Source organism: Chaetodon trifascialis, chromosome 7 (genome assembly GCF_039877785.1).
Source record: "Chaetodon trifascialis isolate fChaTrf1 chromosome 7, fChaTrf1.hap1, whole genome shotgun sequence".
NCBI classification, from domain to species: Eukaryota; Metazoa; Chordata; class Actinopteri; order Chaetodontiformes; family Chaetodontidae; genus Chaetodon; species Chaetodon trifascialis.
Genome location: NC_092062.1, coordinates 11398312 through 11426103, shown reverse-complemented (window position 1 = coordinate 11426103; position 27792 = coordinate 11398312). Strand labels below are relative to the sequence as shown.

The following is a 27792-nucleotide window of genomic DNA, read 5'->3' as shown; positions in this document are numbered from 1 at the left end:
TACTTCACAGATAAGCTCGGCTCAGTGGGTTATATAATTAGAACCACAGTAAACAGTGCGGTCTAAAGCCGTACCTTTCACAAGCCAGGTAGTGAAGGAAGACTAAACATCACGCACTTTTTCCTCACCTCATGACATGCTGTCTTTGGCGGTCAAGACCACGAACATCTTTCATAAACAGCTGAGAAAAATGTCAACAATTGTTTGTCCATTCTGGAAAGTATAATCACCAAACATCATGGACAATCCTGGCATGATTGTACGAGCATGAGACATACATGCAAAATGCAACAAGTGCTGTAATGACGTCTCGAGCCAAGTGAGTGGCTCATCAGTTTTGTTTGCAATATTGTGTATGGACGACTGGACATCATATGGATGGATGCAGATTCACAGTCTCAGTGTGAGTCACAGAGTTTAACATATGTCAATGTCAATTTCATTTGTATAGCACATTTCATATGGCAAGCGTAAACTCATATTTGTTGAGACTAAACACAGAGATTAACCTTCACATATGCCGACTCTTCCACAGAAATGAATTACAACTAACAATTGAAATCAAATTTCCACTGCTGATAGGAAAACTGTATTAAAAATTGAAATACTAAATAAGTCAAAATGAGGAGCAATCATACATAAATCATTATGCTGCAGCTGTGTTATAATAACTTGGTTAGGGTGAGTATTTAAAAAGACAGAGAGTACATAACAGTTTATAAAGCCTGGGTGTAAAATATATGATGCTCCAATTCACTCATCTTATGAATGTATGTAGACCCCCAGCATGGCTAATGCTCAGATCTATCTATCTATATCTGAATTTACTATTTACTTCACTAATTTATTAATTATCACAGTCACAGTAATCCAAGTAGTGCTTACGCCTTGCACGCAGAGCCGCGCTTTGTGCTCAGTAACATTATCAGCATTACTAAAATAGCTGCAGACTGGCTTTAAAAACAAAAGACACACTTCCTTTTCTCTGTTGTCATCAGTGTGAAAGTGACTGCTGCTCGCTATATTTATCCAGCTTATATTTATACACACAGAAGACAATAAAGGAGTCGTCTTGAGGTCATCAAAACCTCTGTGTACGCCAACCATTGTTGTCACATAAACAGCTAATAAACAAACACTAGAGTGTGTTCTCCTGTGCACCGTACGTGTGTGTGTCACGTCTATTCTGGACCGGTCCGGCACTTAGCCAGACCCCTGCACCTCCACATTTCTTCAGCTGATAATGGGAGCGACCAGGACCATTTCCTGCTCTGTGCTCCCTCTTCCTGACCTCTCTGCCAGAAAGGAACCTCATAGTGGATTCGTACTATGAAGATAGACAGGTGACAGACATGGTCTTCTCACATCTGTCTGCTAGGTTTGCTCTGGGCATCCGTGATCGTCATAAGACACTGTGGCGGCTAAGAGTGGTACTAAGTGCTGTTATGGTACTAGCCATGTCAGTCATCAAACAGCTGGGCAGTCTAAACAATCCCAAATGTTGCAATTAAGTCCCTCATCAGATCTTTCATCTGAACATTTAGAACATCTAAACCCACTCCGGCAGATGCAGCTGCAGATGTGCTCTTGATGTTCCATCATGCCAATTAAAATGCAGCCTGCCACATCAGATCGTGAGAGCTGACGACAGAGCGCACATTATTTTATATCAAGTGGAAGAACTGAGGGAAATGCTACTGAGACATCCGCAAAGTTTGAGGATCTGGATATCTTGACAGAATGTTGCTTACATGTAGAGCTGTTTGCCGCTAAGTCCCTATCCTCAAATCTTTTTTTGACATGTCTAATGTGTGAAAGCATTTCAGGTCTGTTTTCTGATTGAAATGAGGAGGAGAAAAGTCCTAAAATTAGCAAAGAAGTGCCCTTAATTCTTCACTCATTCAGTCCACCATCAATCTGTCATCTGAAGCCACTCTGCGTGGTTCAGTCAGACTATAGACGGGCTCTGTCAGTGTTACTGTGCATCACTGAAATTCAAAATACAATCAGCAGCAACAATAGAAGGAAGACAGATGGTAGGCTGGGGTGCAGTCAGCTTGTCTAGAAACTAAGCATCTTTACATGCATGCTTAGACTAATCAACTATCTTTAGTAGACAAACAAAACAGCTACAGCCCTGATCCCAAGAAACCTGTGACGCTGTGTAAAACAGAAATAAAACAGAAGGTGACACCTTGCTAATCCTTTGTGACATATACTCAGTTAAAAAGAAAGTTATGGAATGTTCCAAAAACACCTGTTTGGAACATTCCACAGGTAAACAGGTTCATTGGTAACAGGTGATAGTATCATGGTTGGGTATGAAAGGGGCATCCTGGACAGGCTCAGTCCTTCACAAGCGTGGTTGAAGAGAGGTTCACCACTTTGTGAACACATGATTGGATGAAGGATATTACTTAACACTTTGTAAAACTGTTGTTGGTAAACACAATTTGTTTACAAGTGATTGCATTCTGTTTTCTTCATAACATAACAACTTTATTTGTATAGCACATTTAAAACCACAAAGGCAGCCAAAGTGCTGTACACAAAATTATTCAAAAAATAAAATAAAAATTGAGAAGAATAAAAAGAATAGATAAAAGTCAGGCAAATATAAAACACTTAAAACAGAAAACAGAAAACAGACAGATGGGCTCACGGCAGGTGCTGTTTCAGGGGGATGCCAGTCAAAATAAATTAAGAAGTATTAAAAGCCAAGGAATAAAAATATGATTATGTGTTTTAGAAGAGATTTTTCATGTTTTATACAATGTCCCAACTTTTTTGGAAAAGGGTTTGTACCTAATGAGGCCGAGTACCTACAAGCTGTTCCTGCATCTCTGCACTAACGTCTTTGATTTAGATGTTGACACATTTTCTTTTTCTGAATTTAAACCCATTAACTTGTTCAGACAGGATTCAAATCAGATTCCATCAGTTCATTTACTAAAAAATGACATATAACATGCTTCTGTTACGATGGGGCTCTTCAGTTAAAGTTTCCATTGACATTTTGAAATGAAGGGGAAGTTGTTGACCCATTCCCAGCTTAGCAATACAAACAATATCTTACCAGAATGGAGGCCTGTTTATTTGACTTATAGTTTATTTTGCATGCCATCACATGAGTGAATGAATTTGAATCCAAACACTGCAGCAGGCTGTGAGCGGTTTTCCAGCAGCTGATATTTTACTAGAACTTCCGTTAAGGATGTTTTCTTCCAAACACATGCAGCCTCTCATTTAGCAGACATCATTAAAACTGGCTGTCTTGAATGGCCGCTGTGCTTTGGATTTTTAGTTGTCTAATGTTGAGGGAAAGAGGAAATTTCTGCGTGAATGAATGAATGAATGCTGATCTGGTAAAGAGCTTGTGAGTACAGGACTCACATGTCAGTCAAAACGGGAACAGCAGCGCTCATGCAGATGAGGTAGATGTTCAGTAACACAGTGTTGGGCGAACTGGCACGTAAGCTCTCCATGCTGTATTACTCTAAGCTATTTGTTAGTGGGTCTTATCTTGGCCTCTAGTGTTAACTGAGACCTTTTTCTTTTGTTGAGCAGTTGCCTTGGGGAGTTGATGAGGGGAAAAAGGAAGATTTCATAAGTAAACACGTACAGTAAATCCTCTCTCTGTTTAGCACTCTCACAAATGGGGAAATAGCAACCATTGGGCCAAGTCTGGTCCTCCAAAACCTGTTGAAAGAGATGTTGGTCGCTGTAATCATTCCTCCTGTCCACACTGGCTGTGCTTCCAAAGTCCTCATTTTGTATAAAAACCCTTTAGAAGATGAAGTTAATGTGAGCCTGAGTTGGTCAAAATAAGTGGGTGCTTTCCAATCTTCCAATCTTTTAAATACAAAATTCCCTTGTATTTCTCAGGAAAGTGTTTCCTTGCCTAGTGACACATCAATAGCAACACAAAGACGAATACTTTGTATTAAGAACACAGAACGTTTGGAATAAATCAGCTTTATTGGAGTAACTCAAATTGATGAAGCCACCTGTAAAGTCTGGTTGAATTTTGAAATGTATTTTTGTACAGAATGTGAATTGTGGATTTCATCCACCATCAGTATCATTGGAATAGCATAAGGAGGGGATCTCTGCACGGCCAGTACAGACAGGAGGGATAATTACAGGGACCAAAACTTATATATATGTAATGTACATACAGTATGGACATGTGAGTGTGACTTGACAAAGAATCTGAACCCATCCTTTAAGTTTGTACTGAGATGTCTGTGTCTGTGTCTGATGCTCAAAGTGAACCTAAATGTTCAAATCTCAAATTGAATAAAATACAACCACAGTGACCCTGAACGCTAACACCCGTGTATGCCTGCCGTTCTGTTGATGTGACTTGGAGCTGGTCAAACCTACGTGACTGTCTGAGGTTCATTCAGGGATTTCTGCTGTTTATTTTGTTTAGGTTTTTTTGGGGCCTGACCACATCCTTTTGCGCTCTACAATGCGACTCATACCGTCATCCCTGTCGCCCCCCTAGAACACACCCACTCCCAGGCATGTGTGTGGTGTCATGCATACAGGAAGAGAGACGTGCAGCGGGAACAATGGAGAGACACGAGTGACTGCAGGCAGGAGGTGTATGGGACACTATGTCATTTTGGTTACCCAAAGTATATGAACCGATGCTGTAAATTTGAGGAATCATCTTAGCCGGTTAATTTGTTGCTTATTAACAGCTTACTAAATGTAGATGAAAACACACATATTGCTTTTTCCCGAGCAGCTCTAGCTGTCATATGCTGTCGAGGCATTGGTTATACAGAAAAGGGCGTGGTTTCATTGAAAGTAGGTTGGAAAAATGACAGACACCACCCGTCCACTTCCTCCTCCTCCCCCTCCTAGGCTCTATGTCAGACTCCGAGTCTCTACGTGACTGGTCCAGGGTCTGTCAGTGCCAGTGGAGGCCGCCATGGCAGCAGATAACGCTAACTAGCTTCCTGCCATTACTGCTAATTGCCCCACGGCCCGGAACTGTGCAGACACCCTGGGTGGGGCGTGACTGAGGAGTGTGTATGCCTGTGTGTGTGTTTTACAAATTTAAGTTATTCCCATGTCTGCAAATGCTTCCTACCTATTCACATGGCAGAATGTATCACTGTATATGTCCCCTGTCCTGGAGAAATGTGGTTGATGTGTTGTCAGTATTGCTGGTGCATTCATAGTAAACGGAAGAGAGGATGAAGGGTTTGCAGACAATGGAGGGGAGGATGGGAAAGATAGCAGCCAGACAGGATGCGTATGTTGTCTACGTCTGTCACAAAGAAGATGCTGGAAGGACCATAATGGAAACTGGCTTCACAGCTCTGAGCTGGTTGAGGTGAATTAAAATATTTAAAAATCAGTTGCATTCTAGGGACCTGGATGTGTTCAAGAATGTACAGTAAACACATTACGTGGATAGATGTCACACAGAGGTATTCGTTTTTTTTTGTTTTTTTAAAAAGGAATTTAGGACAAAGCAAGCGTTATGAAAGAAAAAAATAAACAGTATATATCGGGGTATCTATTAGGAGGATCTTGACAAACACAGACCCAGTGTTATACACCATGCTGCCATGTACTGTAGGCTGTATAACAAGAGGGTATACAAGGGTGACGGTGCATCAGTGCTCCTTTCCTGTGTCATACAAAAAGGGAGGAGAGGATGTTTAGATGTAACTGTATGTTATCGCCGGTCTATCTGCAGATGTCTACAGCATGTAGATATGACCCTGGGGAGGGTGGCAGCGGGCTGTATGTATCTAACAAGGACATCAAGCACGGACAATTTAGCTATTCAAATTATACAGAAACATAATGCATAAAATTGTTCAGCTTCAGGGCATGCAGGTTTATTGAAAAAGAAATCTAAGTAGCCTATTTTCCCATTACAAGGTTTGTGGTTAAGTTTCAACCCTTTAGGGTGGCGTGTGTAACGTGTGGGGCACAAATGTCTTCATAACTAAAAGGAAATAATTTGGCATTTTGAGAAATAGCCTAATTCAATCTCCTGCTCAGAGTTAGATGAGAAGATTGATCTCACACATCAATATTGTGCAGATGCCTCCATATCTGTAGAGTATGTGTAATCTGAGTGAGTGGCTAGTTAGCTTAGCCTAGCTTAAACAGTGCAGAAGGGGAAACAGGTAGCCTGGCTTTGTCCAACAATAACAAAATGTGGAATGACTTTACACGTATCTTCTTTGTTTAATCCGTACAAAAACTGGACTGTAAAAATGACAATTTGCCATTTTACCGGGGATTATGTGCCAAACAATTAGCCTACTTGGCTGAGAGTGGAGACTCCAGGAAGTTACCGCTCACAGCCAGAAAATACTCCAGCACATTACTCTGCAGAAAACACAGACTGTCTAGACTTTGGTTTTTGTACAGACTGAGCAAAATATAATGTGTTAATTATTGCACTTCAGAGGTGCTGAAGAGCTGATTTAGTCACTTTTGGACAGAGACAGGCTAGCTGTTTCCCCGTTTCCAGTCTTTGTGCTAAACAAAGATAACTTTTCAACAATTTATTAGGATCCAAGTTGTAAAAGCAACTTCGTCCCAACAACTTTCGCAGATTACACGATAAGCTGATTGGGATCGAGATTCATGTGACCTCAGACATGAACAGTGTGAAGTTTGTAACCCTTGGACCTAAGAACCGTATTCCAAACACTGTAAGTGTTCAAAAACTTTTGGTTGTCCTCGACTGGACTTTCATCGGATAAATGTGAACATTGCTCCAGGCGGAGGAAGTCAACAGACTTTAGACGACGGCTGACTGAATGTTAGAGACTTTGCAAAGATTACAGGATCTTCTGAGGAGTTATTGGCTATCTTGTGTAAGTGTGTATGTCTGCAGTATGTTGATGAGAAGAGGGCATCAAAGCAGGCTAACATCCTGTGGGCAGCCCAGGGCAGGACCAGTGGGCACAAGGCGGCAGCGAGGTGGGTGTCCTGGAGCAGGCACCACACCGTCTGCCTCCACACACACACACACACACACACACACACACACACACACACACACACACACACACACACACACACACACAATCCCCCTCCCGGGCACAAAAGGCCACCATGTAATTGAGGTAGTGTCAGAACTCAAGGGACGGAGAGATGGGAGGGACACACAAACACAAGCACACACTCAGAGGAGCTATTCTACTGCATTGACCTCTTTAACTCGGCTGATTCCTCCTATATACAGTTTAAAACTCAAATTAAGGACAAAAATAACGACTGAGGAGTGTGCATTAACACTTTTCAGCAGTTTTAGTCAAATTAACGATTATTGACATACAAATGATTGAAATGCAATTTGTGTGCCTTCAGAAACCAAACATGACAGAAGAGAGTTTATTTAAAATGCAGTATAAGAGCAGTGGTGTTTCTCATTACAGCTGTGTCAGCATTGTCCAGATGGGACTGAATAAGTGTAAATTCACAATTTGTGAATTAATTTCTCATCATGTTATTATGTAAAATGTACTCTTATTGATGGCCACTGCTGAGGCTGTCGCACTGTGCTGGTAGAGGGGTGTGTCTGCACATTCATGACTGCATAGAAATAACATGAGCACAAGAAAAGAGTCTGGCTATTTTGTGTAAACATGTATTTAATAAAGGTATGAGAGATGAGATCACTGACAACTCTGCTAAATTTGTGTCTTGAATAATTCCACCGTGCTGCAATGATGTGATTCACAACTCAATGTTTGGGAAACAAAGCAGATTTTAGATTTCTTGTCACATCCTCTTTCTGTGTTGTGATACTGTTTAGTGCATGTTTCCCCTAAAAATAAAGAGTACCTTTTCAAATTTTTTTAATTTAAATTTAAATGTGCCAATACAGCCTAAGTTTCAAACAGTAGCACTACTCAGAGTGTGCACAGACTCTTTATGAATAAAGTTTTCCTACTCTTATGACTGTGTGTGTGTCTCTGGATCTGTCAGTCCGTATCTGCCGGACTGTCATTGCTGTGGTCTCTTCTTGGGTGACAGTACTTGTATTCTGTGTGGGACGGACTCCTGAGAGTCTGCAGAAAAAGTGGTGATATTTTGCTGCCATCTACAGGTTGAGTCAAATAAAGTAAATCAGTGCTCAGTGTCAGCGAAATTATGCTTTCTATCATTTATGTTTAATAATCACCTCGATGACTGATACTCGGAAGGAGGAGCGTCTCCCTCGGGCCCTTTGTGCCTCTCGCTCTGTTGTTGCCTGCAGAGTTGAGACATGTTTGGACACGGTTGCCTTCGGTCTCCAGGTGTGTTTAATGAGACAAGCTCAGCGAAACATTGTAAGCAACTGCGCTGCTGTATTTCCACCACAACATGTTAACATGCAGCTGGAGAGGTAAGAACAGTGGGCAAATCATACACTTTTAAAGTCACAAATATTCAGAAATCCAAGAACACAATATTGATAAATATGATATTACAAAGGTCTGCAGAGATGCCATCTAAAGCCGAGTATGAACTGTCAGCTGAACTGGTATTAATTGGTTTTACTGTATGTAAAAACATTTTGTAATGTCTGCTCTAGAAAACTATTAATTACACTTTACTTACTTCTGATATGAAGTTTTTAATGAAAGCATTAATAAACAGTTGTGTGTTGAGTTGTGTTTAAAGCCTTTCTGCTCTATTTTGTCCATAAACTTCATTTTTGCCTTCGACTTGCTAGAAGCTTGACATTTTTTGTAAATCTACCACTCCTTTGCATCAGCTTTGTGGCTTCATACCAGGTCGTGCTCACTCGTCTTGTCTGAAAACATACAGGGATGGTTGTACCACGCATGTGTGAGCAGTGAGCAGAGCAGTAAGACTCAACCATACGTTCCATAGCATGTGCAGGCTGGAGAAAGAGCTGCACAGTGCAGGTTATATCCTTATGGTATTTACCTCTAATGACTGAATATGGTGCTCAATGAAGCATTAAAATGTTAAATATTCATGCTTTATTTACCTTTGTCACTGACATTTACCTGGAAAGACTTTCTTTTCAAATGAACCAGGCTTGTCACATATTTAGAAAGTTAAATCTCAAATTTGTGCCATTAGCTGGGTCCACTGGCTCAGCTTGGTAGAAAGGTTGTGCCTTCAGGTTAATGTTTATTCCTTGGTTTGCTGAGAAACCGAAACACACCAACCTCTACACACATATCCCTTACAGTGAACACTTTAAATAGCCCAGTGTGTAGGATTTCAAAGGATCAACAGGCAGAAATGGAATATAACATGCATGAGCATGTTTTCATCAGCGTACAACCACCTGATAATAAGTATAGCTGTGTCTTTGTTACCTTAGAACGAGCTCTTTACATGTATGTCTACAGAGGGAGCAGGTCCTCTTCCATGGGGTCCGCCATGTTGCACCACCATGTTTCTACAGTAGCCCAGAATGGACAAACCAAACACTGGCTGTTTTGTGGATGCTTTGGAAAGGGAAGGGTGAGGCGAGGGGTATTCATATGGTTGCAATCAGCAACATCACCGCTTGATGCCACTAAATCCTAAACACCGGACCTTTAAGAATGAAAGAAAAAGATTATCAAGTACAGCGCGTGTACTTAAAGACAGTGAGACACTGAGGAAATGAATGTCAATCCAGTAACAATTCAATAATAATCAATCAAAAGCTGAAAGACCATAATAATAATACTAATAATAATAATGATCATAATAATTCTAAACATTTTAATTACGCAATAAAAAATTATCAAATTGTTAAATTACAATAATAATCCCATAACAAAAGGAGAAATGTGTCTGATAAACAAACTAACAGCAACTGAACAGATGTGTAAAATAACATGATAGTTATTAAAGTAAATAAATCATTAACACCTAACGATAAATTGACAAACTACATTCCTGCTCCTTTCATTATCTTGTGTAAGGAATTTAGCAGATTGAAACTGGTGGGAAAACTGAGTCAATGTTATTATAAAATAACTAATTTAATGAAGCAAATAATTAGAAAGTAAATAAACATTTACTAGGTAATTATGCAAGACCACCCTGTGTAGAATTGTACTTGCAGTTATTACCAAAAAACAATATGTCATATTCATACCAAAGTAGTAATTACGCACTCATAAGTAGGGACAAAAAAGTATGCAGTACATACAGTAAGTATGCAGTAATTAGCACAAAAACATTTACAGTACAAAAGTGACATTATGTTAGGATAACATGCAAGCTAGCAAACAGTCGGCAATGTGCATCATGGCTGTTTTAATCATGCTGAGTGACACAAAAACAACAATGTGAGCCTGGAGCATAAAGGTGCAATAAGCTCTGCTGTGGGAACCAAATGACTGGTGGTGTAACAGCACTTCCTTGTTGGCGGTTTAACACAAATGAGATACAAGCACATGCTTCCTGCAGAGGGTGACCTTCTGTAGATGCAGCATTTACATCCTAGATAGATTTTATTGACAAGATATTTATCTAATTATCCATTTTAAAGAAGTCAGTTGTTATATAACAGTCAATGAAAAGTGTTTAGTCATATGACTAATATTAAAACCAAAAGTAACTGAGAATTTTGCACCAAACTCCTACATGCTTGGTAGGCCTTGGTTTTATTTCTACAGCTCTCTCCCTCTCTGCGGTGTTTCAGTCCAGGCTCCAAGGCAGAGGGAAGCTCTCGTTCTCCAGCTCTTGGCGAATAACTGATGTGAATCTGGCCAGCTGCTCTGAGCTGAAATGATTTTTCCAGTCTCCCACAACACCTAACATAAAAACACACACATACATACACAGAGACAGTCACATGACCACAATACATCTCTGATATGAAAGGAATCCATTTAGGAAAAAACTAAAAAAAGTCTGATATTTTCATGGGGGCATATCTGATTACACCAGGGGTTCCCAAACTTTTCCATGCCATGGCCCCCCAGACAGCATTAGCTTCTGGCCGGGGACCCCCTTTGCAAACCCACCGACAATGCTACAAAATATGTAAAGAAACATCAACTTTTAGAATGATTTCCTTACTTTTATTCACGATTCAATAATTATTACATTTGTTTAGCATAAGAATATCAACGAACATGTTTTCAACACTGTATTATATTCCCACTGAATAATGAACTTTTCAACAAACTGTTGACAGACAAGAACAGAACAAAAGAAATCAAACCTCTCAACTGTGTGTGTGTTCACTATTCAATAATTATTTCATTTGTTTAGCATAAGAATATTATTAACGAACATGTTTTGCTTTTTTGCTTTTTTCTTAACTTCCCTCCAATTTTCTGAGGCCCCCCTAGCGCCCCCTGGCGGCCCCCCACTTTGAAAACCACTGGATTACACCACAGTCCACCAAGGTTGTACTAACCCGACCTGATCTGCTTCAAGCGGGGTGACATTCCAATCCAGTCACAGCAGAGGAACTGCTCATGGACACACAGAGTATCTCACCTTTCCTGAGGAACGGAGATTTATCGCTGTCCATCAGAACCTTGGGGACCAGGCTGAAGTTGGACATGCTGTTGACCTTCATGGTCTTGAAGGAGCAATGCTCTGCAATTTTCTGGATGACTTCCTCACTCAGATTACTACCCAGGAAATCTGACAAACTCCTGAGAGCTGCAGGGAGGTCCTAAAAGAGGGCACATTGACATTCACTCATTTATGCGAAGCATCAGGCCTTTCTCCTATGAGGGCCGTTCTCACACGAAGAACGTTCTGCATTGCTTGTACTGCACTGCTTTATTTACAGTTTGACTACACAAGAGGCATTTAAGATGTGCTTGTCGTCGTTCGTCGTGTGTGACAGAACAGACAGTTTCTATGTTAATTTATACAGTTTTCTGCACATATTGCACAATGGATCACATTTACTCGGCCTGTTTTGCTCTGTTTTCTCTGTGTAACCACAGTGATTGCATGTTGGACTCTGCTGTTTCATATTATGTAACTTGAACACCTTTGGGTTTGGGGATTGCTGCTGCAAAAAAGCAATTTCAAGACTGTAGTTTGGTCTGTGGTAACATGTTTTCCAGTTGTAGCCCTAAAGTTAAAAAAAGACAGAAATAACAAATGGATAATACTGTCTGTCTCTTGGAACTATAGCAGAACTATGCACCACATGCCTGCTGCTGGAAGAGACAATTTGTTTGTTCAACAAGACATTTAATGGATGGAGTCAACCAGCAAGTCTGGCCTTCTGGTTACAGTGTTTTACCTGAACCATTTCTTCATATGTGATGTACATTATTCTGTCTCCCAGCTCGGTGTGTCTCCAGCTCTTCACATGGTCTGTCCATTTTCCAAACAGCACTGCAGACAACACGGACATTGGACCACAGTATAAAAGCAGTCAACCAAGACTCTATGTTGGCAGTGATGACAAACAACGATGGCTTTGTCTTTCACAGGCTGCCAACATCCAAAATCTGTTCACATGCTCTGACCTTTGCCCTCCAGGAATTTGGCCATGAACTCATCAAAGGTTCCAGGATCATTGAGGAATCCGGCCATCTGGTGGAAGTAGTATGAAGACACCATGACGTCCTTAGGGTTCCTCATGACGTAGACCACCTGTGGTGGTTACAAATAACCATGATAGATGTTGCTAGAACGAAACAGACAATAAGCTCCTGGATTATGTTCCAGGAGATATGAACCCAGATGTTAAGGGAGAATCTGTCAGTGTTTTCTCATGTGCAATAACTCAAGCTCTCAGGGCTGCTGATGACACACCTGCACAGAAGAGACGTTCACACAGGAAGCATCCACACATTTACCTTGGCTTTGGATGCGTGGAAGGAGGGGGGCATGAGGTGGTAAGGAAAATGTGTGACCAGCGCTCGTGGAGAAGTCAGCTGATCCACGACCATTGCTAACCTCTTCTCCTCCAGCCAGGGGACTCTGTCCCAGTTAGGAATGGTGTGAATCGGAGTCAGATCCCCACCATTCAGCACCAGCGGGAGGATCTCCTGCATCCAGATTGTACCTGCAGAGGAGAATAGTAACAAGTAACAGGCCTGCCAGAACTAATGTCTACAATAAGGAAAAGACACCAACAGAGCGATAAAGCAGCATTATATGGTCCAAATGACATGGTCAGTGGTCTTCAAAGTCTGACACTGTGGGTCCCCCTCCAGACAAAGCTGAAACAAACAGACCTGCCAACAACCCCCACTTGAACCCTGTTTTTTGGCTTATATTTGTTTACATGTCGGCAAACTGGTACCATTAAAATTATGCTACAGTAAGTTGGCTATTAGTAGTTCCAATTTGCAATGTACCCACAGATGCACAGACAACTGTCACTTTTCAACCCGCCGCATGCTGGGATAGCCTCAGTTCCCATGGTCCTGGATAGGCATAAAAAGCTATGGAAAGTGAAGCTATGAATGAATGAACCAAGAGCACATTCTGTTTCAAGCATACATCATGGGCTCATGGGCCACATGACACCATGTGCTAGCATCACCCTAACAAGGTTATGCCGTATGGAAACAGCTCTCAGTCTGCAGCTTGTTCTGTCTGTCTTCCCGCATCTGCTCAGGGAAACACGGACACCTGTAGCAAACTAATGTTTGTAGCATATTAGCAGGATTTTAAAAGAGATAGGAGGAACAGGCTCGTACTGCATGCTCGAAAAGACTTCTGTCAAACAGAAATGAACTGGCGGCTCCCGAACCGGTTCGGGGTTCGGTTCGGGAGCCGCCAGATTTCGCCTCTGCTTTTTGCGGATGATGTTGTCTTGTTGGCTCCCTCGAGCCAGGACCTTCAGCATGCACTGGTGCGGTTCGCAGCCGAGTGTGAAGCAGCTGGGATGAGAGTCAGCACTTCCAAGTCCGAGGCCATGGTTCTCGACCGGAAAAAGGTGGCTTGCTCCCTTCAGGTTGGGGGAGAGTTCCTGCCTCAAGTGGGGGAGTTTAAGTATCTTGGGATCCTGTTCACGAGTGAGGGAAGGATGGAGCATGAGATTGACAGGCGGATCGGTGCGAAGAAGGAGCTGAGCCGAAAGGCGAAGCTCTCGATTTACCGGTCAATCTACGTTCCTACCCTCACCTATGGTCATGAACTTTGGGTCATGACCGAAAAGAACGAGGTCTCGGATACAAGTGGCCTCGCAGGGTGGCGGGGCCCTCCCTTAGAGATAGGGTGAGGAGCTCTGTCACCCGGGAGGAGCTCAGAGTAGAGTCGCTGCTCCTCCACATCGAGAGGAGTCAGCTGAGGTGGCTCGGGCATCTCTATCGGATGCCCCCTGGACGCCTCCCTAGGGAGGTGTTGCAGGCATGTCCCACCGGGAGGAGGCCCCGGGGAAGACCCAGGACACGCTGGGGTGACTATGTCACTCGGCTGGCCTGGGAACGCCTCGGGATCCCTCTGGAAGAGCTGGGGGAAGTGTCCAGGGAGAGGGAAGTCTGGGCGTCCCTGCTCAGACTGCTCCCCCCGCGACCCGGCCCCAGATAAGTGGGAGAAGATGGATGGATGGATGGATGGATGGATGGATGGATGGATGGATGGATGGATGGATGGATGGATGGAGAAATTAACTGAATGGAAATGGCAACTACTAAGTCATTCTACTTACTGTACACTGTGTGCGCCTCCACACTGCTGCCATGCCAGTGTGTTTGTCTGCAAACTCAGGCAGGATCCATCTTGCCTGAGTTTGCAGACTTAACCCCACTTGGAAATCTGACATGAGCGACCGTTCCATTGCACTTTTCCTGTCCTTTTAAGTTTGTCTCATATGATAAGTTAGACATTTTTAATCATCATCATTTCAATCACACTACATTGGTTTTGCATGTGTGTATGAGTATGCATGTTTTTCTCTGTTTAATGCAGCTGAAGTGGTGACTGGTGTCGGGTTGTTATTATTATTATTATTATTATTATTATTATTATTATTATTATCATTATTATTATTATTATCATTAGTGTGTGTGTGAGTCCCGGGTCAGATTACAGGTCTGGAATCCCGGCCTGGGTTGTTGTTGTTATTTTTATTAGTAGTATTATTATTATGATTATCATTATTACCATTATTATCTTTTGTGTGTGTGTGTGTGTGTGTGTGTGTGTGTGTGTGTGTGTGTGTGTGTGTGTGTGTGTGTGTGTGTATCAGATCGGATCCCGGGTCAGATCCCGGGTCGGCCCGGGGTACTGAGCACCAGAAGAAAAGACACTGAGACTTAAGCTTATTCAAAACGCTGCAGCTCAACAATGAACCATTAGAGAGCACATTAGTCTAATCTTAGCTGCTCTGTGTGTTTGACATGTGTACAGAAGCACAGGCGGATGCACCTGATTATCAAAATAAAACTTTTTTTAGACTCTGATGATCAATAAAATATTTTTTGTTCAGTCTCTCTGTGCGGCCCGATACACAGCATCAGTACTGGCAAACATTTTTCGGTTCGAGGAACGTCAGGAAGACTTTCCCGAAAATCTCCCCGGAACGCTTGTTGTGTGGGTCAAGCGGACAGTCCTCTGCCCCCCAGGGGATGAGCCGGCAGCGAGGCAAAATATACAAATAATTTGAAGTCTGTATCCAGATTCTTCGCTAAACTAAAAACCACTTGAGTCTGACTTGGTAACACTGACCTGACTTTGGATACGTGACCGCCACGACGTCCTCGTCTTTAAACGTGAATTCCTGCACAAACTTCAAGCTCTCTGTGCAGTGAGTCTCTTTGGGAAGTATAAGTCCATGATACAGCATATACATCTCTACAGAGGACATTGTGTTGACTTCTGAGTCAGGAAATCACGGCGAGGGGCGTCCCCACCTGCTTCGACCTGCTGCGTTCTAGTCGTGTGGGAAAATATGGAACTAGAACATGTGGGGCGCACAAAAGAGCAAACTAGATAACGAAACTTATTATTATTATTATTATTATTATTATCGTTCTCCGTTATTTTGGTGCTCTCTTTCATTAAATCGCTGATTAGTATTGCGTCCGTTTCCTTATTATTATATCCAAGCAAAACGAGCTGACTGAATGATAAAAGTTGGCAAGGACTTTTTTTTTTTTTTTTTTTGTCTTTTTCTGTCTTTTTCCAGTTTCTACTTAGACTGGCTGAGAGCTTATGCAGTGGTGATTCTGGCCAGCGCTCATCAACACATAAGGCATTGATTTTGCAGATGCTGCTCCTGTCCTCACATCAAAAGACCTTTGCACACTGCGCGCTATTGAAAGAGGAGCCAGTCTTGAAAGCCTCTCCTGGGACAAGGTTGACCTCAGATAGGTTTTCACGAGTTTTAATGCAGGGAAGCTTCTCTCTCTGGAGGCAGCAGTGAATGCAAGAGATAACAGCAGACAAAGGACAATGCTGAGGTGTCCATGGAGATCCAGAGGCTGTTCTTTGTAAATGGAGAGGAAGATACCCGATCAGGGGAGCTGGGAACAGCAGTCCTGACCTCCAGAACCAAGTCTTCAGAATCTATGTTGTGCAGTATTTTCTCCAGTTTCTCTTGGTTGTCTCAAAGTTTGCCACCCTGAAGTAGCATAATGTCTGACATGTTTTCTTTTGCTAACATAAAAGGACATAAATATCTTCCAGTTTTGAAAATCTGTCCCCTCTGGACAGATAATCTTGTTACATCTGGAGCGCATTGCATTTCTTTGCTGCCCATAGACAGGTCCTGGCAGGTTGTTTTCAGACGTCTTTTCTCAGGAAATGTCCTGTTAGTCTCTCTAGCATTGGTTTGGCAGGCAGCTCAAGTCCACCTTCCCTGAAATGATCCAGACACACTTCACCTCTTTCTCTCTGAAGTGTTTCAAACGCTCGGCCTCTACAGAATTTTGCTGTCGTGCTTGATCTGATAGAAGATGTTGAACCCGATAATGGTGATCAGTGCAGTCTCCATGTCTCGAGTTCATCCTTTGTGCTGACTGCAGTGGACATTGTCTGAGTCCCCTCTTCTGCACTGAGAGGGCATGGCCTCCCATCTGGTCACTGACAAAGATTTTACTGTTAAGTGCTGAACATGGTCTGCCTGCTGTTGCACAGAAGAGCTAAATAAGATTTGGAGAACACCAAAGAAGGAGATTTCCATGTAGAATGCAGTGTTGAAAGAGACTTTCAGGCTGGCCCTCACAGAAATGACAAAAAGACAGTTGGAAGTAGGTGTCTCTAAGCACCTGATTTATAGTCCCTACGTCTGGTGCTTTAGGGCACCAAAAACATGGCCACTGGTTATTGAGCTATTTTTCACAAACAGCCTTCGCCGGCTTTGATATTGCATCACTGTGAGTTTACATGTACTCACGTGTATGCGGCCTGCATGTGGAAACGCACCCCCCCCCCCCCCCACACACACACACAAAATGTGATGGCTGAAAAGAGGTGATTAACAGATATGAGAGTTGATTCACTGTACCTGATTTGGGGTAAGTCACAGCAAACACATCGGTGTCTTCCACAGAGAAATTTTGGGCATATTCCAAGCTTTCCATGCTGTGAGCCACAGGGGGCAGGTCAATGCCACGGTACTGAATGTACTCGCAGGAGGACATGATGATTGTGTCTGCCTCAGGAGTTTAAAGCTGTGCAGTTGGGTCTTCCTGTAGTCTACACCGAGCTCCTCTCTCTCACACAGTAGTGGGAGTTTCTCCTGTTACAGTGCCTTTTCCCTGAGCTCCTCTTTATTTTCCCCTCTCGCTGGCAGGAACGGTGATCAAGTCCATACTCTTGATCTTGCAACGTGTGCATTAACCTGCAGTCAGGATTTGTACCACCCTGATCCTGGAGTCACAGCCCTCTAATTCTCATTGGAAGTCACAAGGTCAGGCTAATGTCAGTGTCACTGGAGCCTTCTCTCTCGAACAAGTAAGCTCGATTTTGTGTAGCAACCACACACACAAGTAGCAACAGTGCATGAACAGAAAGTAGTGTGTATGTGTACTAGGTAACAGCCAAGCCCATTGTGGCATGTCAATAATGCGAGCTTTGTTGGACTCCAGAGGCCCCAGCTGAGAGAGGAGAACGAGAGGGGCAAAAAAATGCAGGCAGTGAGCTAAAGTAACGTGACAGGGGAAAACACGAGGTGTAATAACTGAAGGTGTGTTGTGTGACAGGATGGTAGAAGAAATCAGCAGAGCAGACCACGAGCACGTACAAATTGCTCGGAGCCGGCTGTTGAGAGGTTTCGCCGTGCTACATGCAAACAATGCAGGCTTTAGCTTAGCCACACTAGTTGCCACGGTGTAAGGCCGGTGCTTTTCAGATCATTTTCATGAGGGATTCAATGGCTGTCACCCCCACGGTCCCTACTGTGAATGTCTTTTAGCTGAAATTAGACCTTACATCATTTCCTGCTGCTGCCAACCACCTCAGAAACTTACCAACTGTTATTAAACGTGCATCTCCTGACATTTCACGGGTGGCTACAGCAGTGTTAAATGCACCATCTGCAAAGTGAATATCTAGAGCAAATTTAGGGGAAAATTAAAAAGCCACGAGAAATCTGGATAAGACAAAAAAAACCCATCACTTTAATGTCAAAATCACAGATGCTTACAATTCAACATAATGTGGTCATAATGCTGAGTGGACCTGCTGCGTGTTTTCATACTGCAGGCTGCATTCAGGGGCTTCAGGCTAAACTCTAAGTCTTTAAGACAATTTATTCAATAATTAGATGTTTTAACGACTTGTAATATTTACTTGTATATAAATAAATTGACGGATGTGTGACAACACAAAGAACCATCGAGGAAACATCGCTGTTTTTCGTTTGTTAGAAATTCACTTTACTATGCAATCTAGGCATTTACACTGGCTCATTGGAAAACACATTAAAAAAATGCTATTTGTACAAAGTCTTGATTAATTTATGATCTTACTGATAGAAAATTCACCCTTGAACAAAACCAACACATCTTAGGTAAGCCAATCATATACGGAAGCCTCCTGATGTCACAACTCATCCAGCAGTTTTCATTGGTGGCCTCACAGCAAACCAAGCCTCGCCCTGAGTGCGTGTTTTCAATCTCAGCGGTTCATACAGGCCAGTTTAAACAAACTGGACAAACTGGTTATCTTACCAGCTGGTAAGCTTGTGCCTTCAGCCTGTTTTGTACATCAGACCAGTCCAACCAGCATTTTTCAGTCAGTTTTGGTGTGATAGAGAGACTGACATGGCGTCAGGAGTCAGCTCCTGAGTTATGACAACCCCGGTCTAAACTGGACCAGAGAGACTGACTGTTGAAGGCTTATCCCAGGGTGCTGGTTTTTACTTAGTTGCTGTGGACGAGAGTGACGAAGAGAAACAGTGAGCAGAGAGAGATGGCACCAGTCAGCACAGCTTTCACCAACAGCACTGTCCAACTGCCCAGCAGGAAGACATGGACAAACAACCTGAGGACACAACGAAGAGGAACACAACGCAAGTTAGAGATAAATACTAAGTTTATACAAGAGATTTCAGATATTTGATCAGCCCACATATCATGAAACATAAAACAATCTCTCTCACTTCATGCATTTAGAGCTTTAAAATTCTTCCAGGTAAATAAACCACACAAGGGAACAGGTATGTGTTCGGCGGTGACACTCTGTTTATTACCCGAAGTCAGCTGCAACCACCAACGCTGACAACACAACATTTTACAAAATGGAAATTTAATAAACTGATCTGCTGCTCCTCTCGTTGGTCTCTTCTTTATGCAAAAAATCAACAACCTTTAGAGTTTTTCAAGGGCTTATGAGCAATGTTTGCTATTAATAATAACGCAAAACAGAAAAAAAATAGATTTTAACTAAATTAAGTGATGGTATTCATATGTGGTTATTGTTTTACTGGAAGTAAATTTCTCTTTGTAGTTTACTATTTTTGATTTTAAAAATCCCTTTAATTGCTAATAAATTAAGTTCCCTGTATATAAAATGTATGTATTCTCACTGTTGGTGTTGTTGCTGGTGACTAGTACCATCCTGTGGTTTACAAAGGAAAGTGCAGCCACCACACAGGAGGTCAATTTTCCCTTCAACAAACAGTTTGGCTTTTTGGAGACATACTTACACACTTTCTTGTCAGAACTTAGATGACAAGACTGATACCAATGTCACACCTCTCAATTAAGTATGGAGCTGGAGCTACGCTGTGGTTAGCCTAGCTTAGCATAAAGACTGGAAACAGAGGGGTAACGGCCCTGGCTCTGTTCAAAGGAAACAGACGCTGCCTTCTAACGCCTCTAAAGCTCACTTACTAACACATATCTTTGTTTCTACTATCGAGTTGCCTGCTCAATTTGAGTACTTTTCAACAATAACAGCAAATGTCACTCAAGACAAAGAAACTATTTCAATGTCCTGCTGTGTACTGTATGTTGTATGTCTGAGGGTGTGTAAATGTTTGTGTTGAGCGCGTGTGTGTGTGTGTGTGTGTGTGTGTGTGTGTGTGTGTGTGTAAAGTCAGACTTACTCCATTAAGAAGGCCTTGTAGACACAGAGAGCCAGCAGCACGGTAACAGGAAGCCTGAAGCTCTTAGGAAGGTCATATCGTGTAAACATCCACACCACTGCTGCCATAGCGATGTAATGGACCTATAACCACACAGACATAATTAATGGATTTAAGTTACTTTTTTGACATATCCAGGTCTGATCATTTTTACAGGAAGGAGGTGAGATGGGAAAATGTTCCAAAGACAACAGATGAACTGAAAGCCAAGGCCAGAGGACATACAGGAGCAGACAGCAGAGGAGGACAGCAAGAGCACTCACCAAACTAATGTTAGAGTCAAAGCTCATCTGGATGTATTTCCAGTCAAACTCAATCCCTCTGGCTCCCACCCACAGAGGAAGACACCTGCAGGGCCGCAGCAGGACACAAACAGTGAGGTCCAGTGTTGACATAATTTGACAAAGAAGAGCTCTTGTTCCCTGCAGGAACAACGTTACTGCTTACCTTGACATCACAAGTTCTGCTGTGGCCCAGCCCATGGCAGCCACCATGATCTTGTATTCTCCTTTACCAGCATTACGAGACATCACAAGGTGGAGGCCCAACAGGTCTGCCAGGTCCACTGTTGCCTTCATAAATTCCTGGAAAGCAAACACACACAGACACACACACATTACAGCCTCCTACACAAGCTGGGATTGGTAAGAGTTAACAAAAGTTTCACACTCACCCCAACGAAGTCATAAACTCCAGCTCCCCCTTCCCACGTGGGGAAAAATGTAGCCAAGAACAGCATCTGTGACACCAAAAGATAAGCAAACTCTGCTGATACACCCCAAAACACAAGGAAGCCAATGACAGCATCATGTGTGCTTTTTCTTCCAGTGCTTTCAAAAAAGATGACAGCTCACTCACTTTACACAGCTGGACAAACAGGTAGGTCGCTCCAGCCTGGACACATCTCCAGAAGGCATTGTACTCTGAACTAGAGATTGAACACACAAACACAGCGTGAAATGGTGGAACTGTAAAACAAGAGCGCACAGTAACATAAGCTACTGTCAGACAACGCAGCCCAGGCAGAAACTGGCAGTTTGGGATGCCTCGTTTTAAGACTTGAGTACAATAATACCAGCAGAATAAAAGCACTACCAAAGTCAAGGCCACACTGTTTTAAGAGGATTATGTGGACCCCCTCCCAAACCTAAGCAGATTATTAACAGACCTCTTAGTGTCTGAGCATATGTTGCTACAACAGATGAATACACGAGACACCACCTAATAATGAAGCTAAAATTAGTCACAACAGTCATTTTCCAATGTGGTACAACTCAGTATTTTACTTTCAATTGTTCACTCCAAATACACTTCACTGGCCATGACTGCACTGACAGACATCAGACCAGATCTCTGATTCACACAGACACTTACAGGCCACTGCACTTGTATGTTATGAAGTAAGGGAAATACGCCAGGGCGAAGCAGTTCCCGAAGTGAAATAGTGTCATGATGTCTGGTCACAAAATTCAGCTCCCTGGAGAGAAAGAGACACAAAGAAGTTAAGACTTTGCCAACCATTGACACAACAGGCCAAACTTTTAGCAGATTGTTTTAACACCAACCCATTTTTGACATGCAATATGTCTCAAACTGGTGAAAAAATGCTCCTTGAAAGTTTTCAGAGATCAGGGTGACACCTTGAAATGTCCTGTTTTGTCTGACTAATGCTCCCAGAATCGAAGAGATTTCATTTACCTTGACACAAAACAGAGAAAGCAGCAAATCCTCTCACTTCAGAGGCTAAAACCAGAGTGCATTAAGGTTGCTCTCTGGCTTAAATGATTCACCGATAATCTAAATTGTTACCAATGATTTTACATGTTCACGTCACCCGAGTAACAGTCAGTCACAGTTTTGATGTTTGCCGGATGTAACATCACAGTTTCATACTCGACCAACTTTAGCACAACTATAAGCAATAACAAGTCTTTCACGTAACATTTCAAGTTTTGAGTTTCAAGTAACATGCTCCATGGGTTTCTTTATTACTCCATGTACGGAGCTATAAAGCTGTGTAACATGACTGTCATTATGGAAATGAATACTCTACGTTAGCTAGCTAAAGGACAATCCCGTCACCGGTTTAGCATCTAGCTAACAAGAATGGATCATTTCTGTCTGTCGAGTTTAACCATAAAGTTAGCATTTATTCAGTTAGCATTTAAACCACATGGCGTCACCTGTAAAACAGAGCCTTTCAGAGGCAGTGCTTACTTGGGCTGAAGAGGTGAAAAGAGGCAGTATGTAGTAGAAGTGTCTCGTTGAATGACGAACGGAAGTAAGCTTGGCTCAACCTCGAAATGACTCCGACAACGTCATCGGTAGGAATTAACAATACGTTCCACAAGATTCTGTGCTCTGTATCAAGAAACTAACATACTTCAGATGTGTGTGTATGTGTGTCTCTTTATGTGTGCATTTATGGCAAACAGAGTGTGTTTGATTAAATGTGAGTTATTAGCATTAACCTCATACATCCTCGTGAATTACCATTTCAGAACTACCGCCTGTGGTGCGTTCAGGATGCTCTGACAATTGTTAAGTTAGTTCAATAATTAAAGCCACAAGACAAACAGACAAACATAGACATTAAAGAATAATGCTGATTTTGAGAATTCACAATGTGCATTATCTTGCTCACAGCAGAATTATGTCACAATACATCACATGAGCACCCAGTAGCTGATCAACTAGCAACCAGCACTGAAGGAATCCAGCTAAAGTAACATGATTTCATGTTAATGATGACCATTGAGAGCAAAAGCAGTCTATATATGTTACCCATTTGAATTTCTACAGTATAGACTCCACAGACATGTGAAACATCACAAAAAAGAAGAGGAAAAAGTTTTTTTTTATTACCCCACAAAAAATGTTTTAAATAAAGGTCAAAGAATAAAATGACACCCTCGCACCCTCTGTGTGACAATATTCTTCCCCACTCTTTGATAAAATCAACCAAGTAACATACATTTGTGACTATGTCTACCTCTATTTTCAAAAATTACCATAATTACTACAAAACAACATTAATATAGAATAAAAAGGCTTATTGTAAAGAGAGCTCATTCTGGTCACTGACAGACAATTAATTTTCCGTATTGCCAGTTTAAGTTATTATTTTTGCAAAGTATTTAACTCTGTGGCAAACGAAGTTTCTTTTTTCTGAGCAGTCCCTGGTGATCCAGCCGTTTGTGTCGTGTTTGGACAGGGTCCCACAGTGTTTTGACTGGGACGGACACTTTGGCGGCCTCCCCTTGGCATCCAGCGTCTGTCCACTCACCCACCACCACTCCCCTCCCAGGAAACGCAGGCCTATCCAAACCTGAAAAACACAAGGCAAGCACAGTGTTTTACTGTGACTGCTCACTCATTTATTGACCTCATACTTGCTCAATTGAGGAAGCTTGATATAACTTCAATTGAGTCTTTGACTCCTGAGACAACAAATCACTTATTTGAAAGACAAAGAGTGAGTCTCACTTAACTACTACATGCACAGTGACCCCAATGCTGAAGTTTAAAGTCATTATTTTGAACAAACGAGGGTCAACTACTAATACTAAATCAAATATCAAATGATGTGTTTAATGCAGTGATTGTGAAGCAGGCAGTGCCTCCTGTCTATTTGGGTTATCAAACAGCCCTGGCACATTGTAACCGTGTTGTCCTTGTGGAAAAATGTCTCTGGACATACATTTAGACATACACTGCTGAGCAGAGGGTCTAACATTAAGGAAATGCACCTGCATGATCACTCTGTGACTCGTCCACATTCATTTACCCTGAAAATGATTCACTGAGTTGGTTAATGTGGCTACCTGCACTGCTCAATATTCTCTATGTTATCCATTTTAATCAGGTTGGACAAAATCCACATCCTGGTATTCAGCTGATGATCACGTCTGGATTGCCTAAAGCAATTCATTCCATTCAAAATGTATACTTACCCCCAAAACTGGAGCTTCCACCTTTTGATGCTTAATCTATCAATAAGCTAATACATTTAAAAGAGGATTTATAATTTGATCAGTTGAATTTGCATTTAAATTATGCATTAAAAACAACATAAAAATGGCAGTCACTAATTCTATCATCCTTATTCTGTCTCAAAAATGAAATTATGAATAATTGAGTTGTAAAATTAAATAAGGCCTTTTTAAAGTTTAGGTGGTTGGTATGCATTTCTTCACTGTAAATGGTCACGAGGCAGCACTGTATGGAAGAAATCTTTTTAGTCACATGATTAACTTCATGACAGTGTTCAGTGAAAGCAGCTCATGTGTAAACCCTGTCACTCATTCTCAAACCTCATCGGTCATGGCTGTTTTGATCTTGTCTTTGAGATAGTTGTAGCTGTAATTGGAAATTGGAGATTCCAGGCTCAGGAAGTAGTGTTCGTACAGGCAGGGCCCAGCACATGGCATTTTCATGGCCTGGCAGTGCTTCAGGGCATCCTCCCATGTCTTTTTCTCCTTCACCACCACCAGGTTGTCATTGTAGCAGAGAAACCGAAGCTTTTTGGAGCACGGGTTGCTGTGGTACTTTCCAGTGACAGAGTCTATAGCGGCACAGTCTGCGTTGAGTGGTTCTCCTGGTGCCCAGTTTCTGTAGTCAGATGGAAAGTTTCCAATCCAGCTCCAGGTCTCACCAGCCACTCGGTACAGTCCAATCCAGCCAGTTTGGTTTAAATCAGCTCTGTTGGTTTGGGTGATGGTGGCTAGCCTACCACTGCTTTTCTGACAGAAGCCAGAAGCATTGTGCCAGCTGACGGCAATTGGGTGATAATGAAATTTGTCCCCCACTGAGCAGTAAAAGCCGTATTTATTTGAACATTTATCACTGTACCACTTTAGATCCTTATCTGACACAACTGCACAGTGACGGCTCTGCTGTCCACGGGCCCAGCTGCCCCCCTGTGAGACATCATCTCTTGTCATCCCATTTTCAGTTCTGAAACAAACCAGCGAGATCTGCATCTGAACAACTGTATTTACCTTTGTTATATTTTAAGATATTGAAATCAGAATAAAGACAACATCAAACAGGTTACTCACTTTTGGCTTATCCACTTCCAGACTGCGTCATTCTCGGGGTCTCTGAGTAGACCGATCCACATTTGCTCCATATCAGCTGTCGTCAAAAGCTCAGTCACCAGGTCTCTGTCAATTGTGTTCAAAGCAACCAGGTCAAGGTACTTCTCCTGGCAGTACAATCTCGCCTCTGCCCAGGTCAAGTTCACAGCTGGAGAGTGCACTGTGTAGCTTACGAATGCCTCCAGACCGACAGCAGCCATGAGCAGGAGGGAGAGTACGAGCTCGGGCCTGCTCTTGTTCCCCATGGCTGGTCCTGTCTTCACGTCAGGTCAAAGGTGTGTCTGGATGCAGACCCCTTATGGTGCGGTCAGTGGCTGCTGAGGCGCTCTCACTCTGCTCTTATAAAAACTACAAACCTGGTCACTCCCACATAGACACACCTCGCCAGATCCAGCTGACCAGTATCACCTCCCCACATCACTCCAGTGTTACAGGCACTTAAACTTATCTGTGAATTCTAACTTTCAGATGTTTTTTTTCCCAAACTGCTGAATTAATGCTAGTCTTATATTTGTGCCAATCTTCCAGGTAGCTTTGGGCAGTGATTCCTAACCAGGGGTGCTTGTTTGATATGATTTTGAATGAAAGAGAAAACAGGAGGAGGACAAACACACATAGGATCACAAACTGGTGTGATGATCTTTAGGATATTCTTTGCCACATTAACCGGTAACCCTCCACAAACGATACGCTGATTTCTCCGTACATGCTTCAGTTTCTCTCAGGTGTGAATCAGTCCTATCACCTTTAAGTTGTAATCCTTAAGATTTCAAGTCTGGTTGATCTGTGACTCCAATAGGTACTGTGGTAACACCAGGTGCTGTTTAATACTACAGAAAACTGGAACTTTCTGTGAGCAGCTACTCTGTCAGAAATACAACAGAAGAGTAACTGGTGTATGTTTACAATGCAGCCAGACAAACTCACATTGTAGGAATGTGCAGGCAGGCAAATTGAATCCAGGGCAGGAATGATGGAGTCCGCCACCAATGATAAGAACTACTATACTGTGTTTAAATGAATTACAGAATGTATTATACGGGCAGTAAATAGCTTGTTGATTTCATTAAAAGTTGAAGGATCATAACTTTAACTCCCAGAATTACAATTAAGAGGGTGGGAAGACGAGTTCATGAAAAAAAGTGGAAGCAGTACAAATGCAAACTTGATGACACAAACTGAAAAGAAGACAAAAGGAGACACATGTCACATGACAGTGACGGGATCCTTCTAAAGATTCATGTGCAACCACAGATCCATCACAGTCATTGTGTTTTCTCCAGGTGAAATCACTGGATCAAACCTACCAACCACCATTCTCTTATTAAAGCTGAAAAAGTCACATTCACAAGCAGTTAGAAACACTCAGAAGTGTTGGAGTGGTAAAAAACTAAACACAATGAACCCTAGTGGTGGCTTGGCTTCAGTTTGCTTCTCATGACTTAGAAACAAATGGCCAGGAAAAGATTTTTTTTTTGTTAAAAAACAAAGTGGACCCTAATCCAGTCATGTGTGGCGCAGTCAAAGCCTCTGTGCTCCTGCATCTGAAAGCAAAATTCAAATTTTTGCCATTCAAAACTGTCCAGTTTCCATGCTTGGATGGGGAAATCAGGCTGCAGGCAAATGACCGGATTTGAATCCTATAAGTCAGGACAGGCTGATGACGACATCCTTGTGCTGTCAGGCTTTAGTTTCAGCATGATGCCATCCATTCAAACAAAATGTGCCACTGTGCTTCAGTCGGAAAGCTGAGCAGCTGACATCAGTCGGAAATGAAGATGTCTGCAGAATTCTGAAGAGCAAAGACATGGAGACGCAACGTCCCCTCATTACACAGTTTCAAAATTTTTGAACGGGTCAGCTGTAAATTGTCATGCAGATGACTTTACACACAAAGTAATGCTGTTAATAGTGTATTCAGCCCCATCCACAACCAGTTCATTGACCCTTGAAATTTGCTGTTTTCATTGCAGTATGTTTAGTGAAACAGTAGGAGGCACTGCAGCAAAATTGTTCGAAGCATTTTCAAAGCTTTTGGTGTCAGTTCCTTTTTGAGGGCCAAACTTGGTCAAGGCGGGAAAAAAACAGAAGGGGAACATTTCTGCTGTATTAGGACGCGGCCTGCAGTCTTGCTGCAGTACTCTAGAAGGGCAGTAGGTGGCTCTGAAGGTTTTTCTGAGGGGACATTTTGGCTGATGTTCATTGGGTTGCACCTCCTGCTCCAGGAGG

General features: G+C 42.4%; 2 protein-coding genes across 5 annotated transcripts; both read right to left on the bottom strand.

Moving 5' to 3' along the window:
- Nucleotides 1-9101: 9101 nt before the first annotated feature.
- sult2st3 (sulfotransferase family 2, cytosolic sulfotransferase 3) lies at nucleotides 9102-17831 on the bottom strand. Of its 4 annotated transcripts, none has more exons than XM_070966436.1 (6): nucleotides 15601-15739; nucleotides 12780-12988; nucleotides 12447-12573; nucleotides 12218-12312; nucleotides 11452-11632; nucleotides 9102-9546 (listed from the first exon to the last, which is right to left on the bottom strand). In XM_070966436.1, exons 1-6 carry the CDS (start codon nucleotides 15737-15739, stop codon nucleotides 9527-9529), a joined length of 771 nt encoding a protein of 256 aa, XP_070822537.1. In that variant the 3' UTR covers nucleotides 9102-9526. The 4 variants fall into 4 exon arrangements, with proteins under 4 accessions (XP_070822537.1, XP_070822534.1, XP_070822535.1 ...); XM_070966433.1 differs by lacking the exons at nucleotides 9102-9546; nucleotides 15601-15739 and adding exons at nucleotides 9700-10757; nucleotides 17381-17831; XM_070966434.1 differs by lacking the exons at nucleotides 9102-9546; nucleotides 15601-15739 and adding exons at nucleotides 9700-10757; nucleotides 17381-17520 and having other exon boundaries at nucleotides 12447-12513.
- Nucleotides 17832-18477: 646 nt separating this feature from the next.
- Nucleotides 18478-22775, bottom strand: tmem147 (transmembrane protein 147). Its single transcript, XM_070966417.1, has 8 exons — nucleotides 22682-22775; nucleotides 21839-21941; nucleotides 21323-21392; nucleotides 21138-21203; nucleotides 20912-21048; nucleotides 20728-20812; nucleotides 20426-20547; nucleotides 18478-19359 (listed from the first exon to the last, which is right to left on the bottom strand). The coding sequence occupies exons 2-8, from the start codon at nucleotides 21913-21915 to the stop codon at nucleotides 19239-19241; spliced, it is 678 nt and encodes a 225-aa protein (XP_070822518.1). The 5' UTR covers nucleotides 21916-21941; nucleotides 22682-22775; the 3' UTR covers nucleotides 18478-19238.
- Between the last annotated feature and the right edge of the window lie 5017 nt (nucleotides 22776-27792).

Bases quoted from the DNA above. Each gene is read 5' to 3' on its own strand.
- sult2st3 (XM_070966432.1), bottom strand. From the start codon at position 15,739: ATGTCCTCTGTAGAGATGTATATGCTGTATCATGGACTTATACTTCCC. The intron at 12,989-15,600 runs GTCAGTGTTACC...TCTCCTCTGCAG, and splicing joins GGTCACGTATCCAAAGTCAG to GTACAATCTGGATGCAGGAG. The intron at 12,574-12,779 runs GTAAATGTGTGG...TAACCACCACAG, and splicing joins TCCACGCATCCAAAGCCAAG to GTGGTCTACGTCATGAGGAA.
- tmem147 (XM_070966417.1), bottom strand. From the start codon at position 21,915: ATGACACTATTTCACTTCGGGAACTGCTTCGCCCTGGCGTATTTCCCT. The intron at 21,204-21,322 runs GTGAGTGAGCTG...TTGGTGTCACAG, and splicing joins TGTTTGTCCAGCTGTGTAAA to ATGCTGTTCTTGGCTACATT. The intron at 19,360-20,425 runs GTAAGTCTGACT...TTGTGTCCTCAG, and splicing joins TACAAGGCCTTCTTAATGGA to GTTGTTTGTCCATGTCTTCC.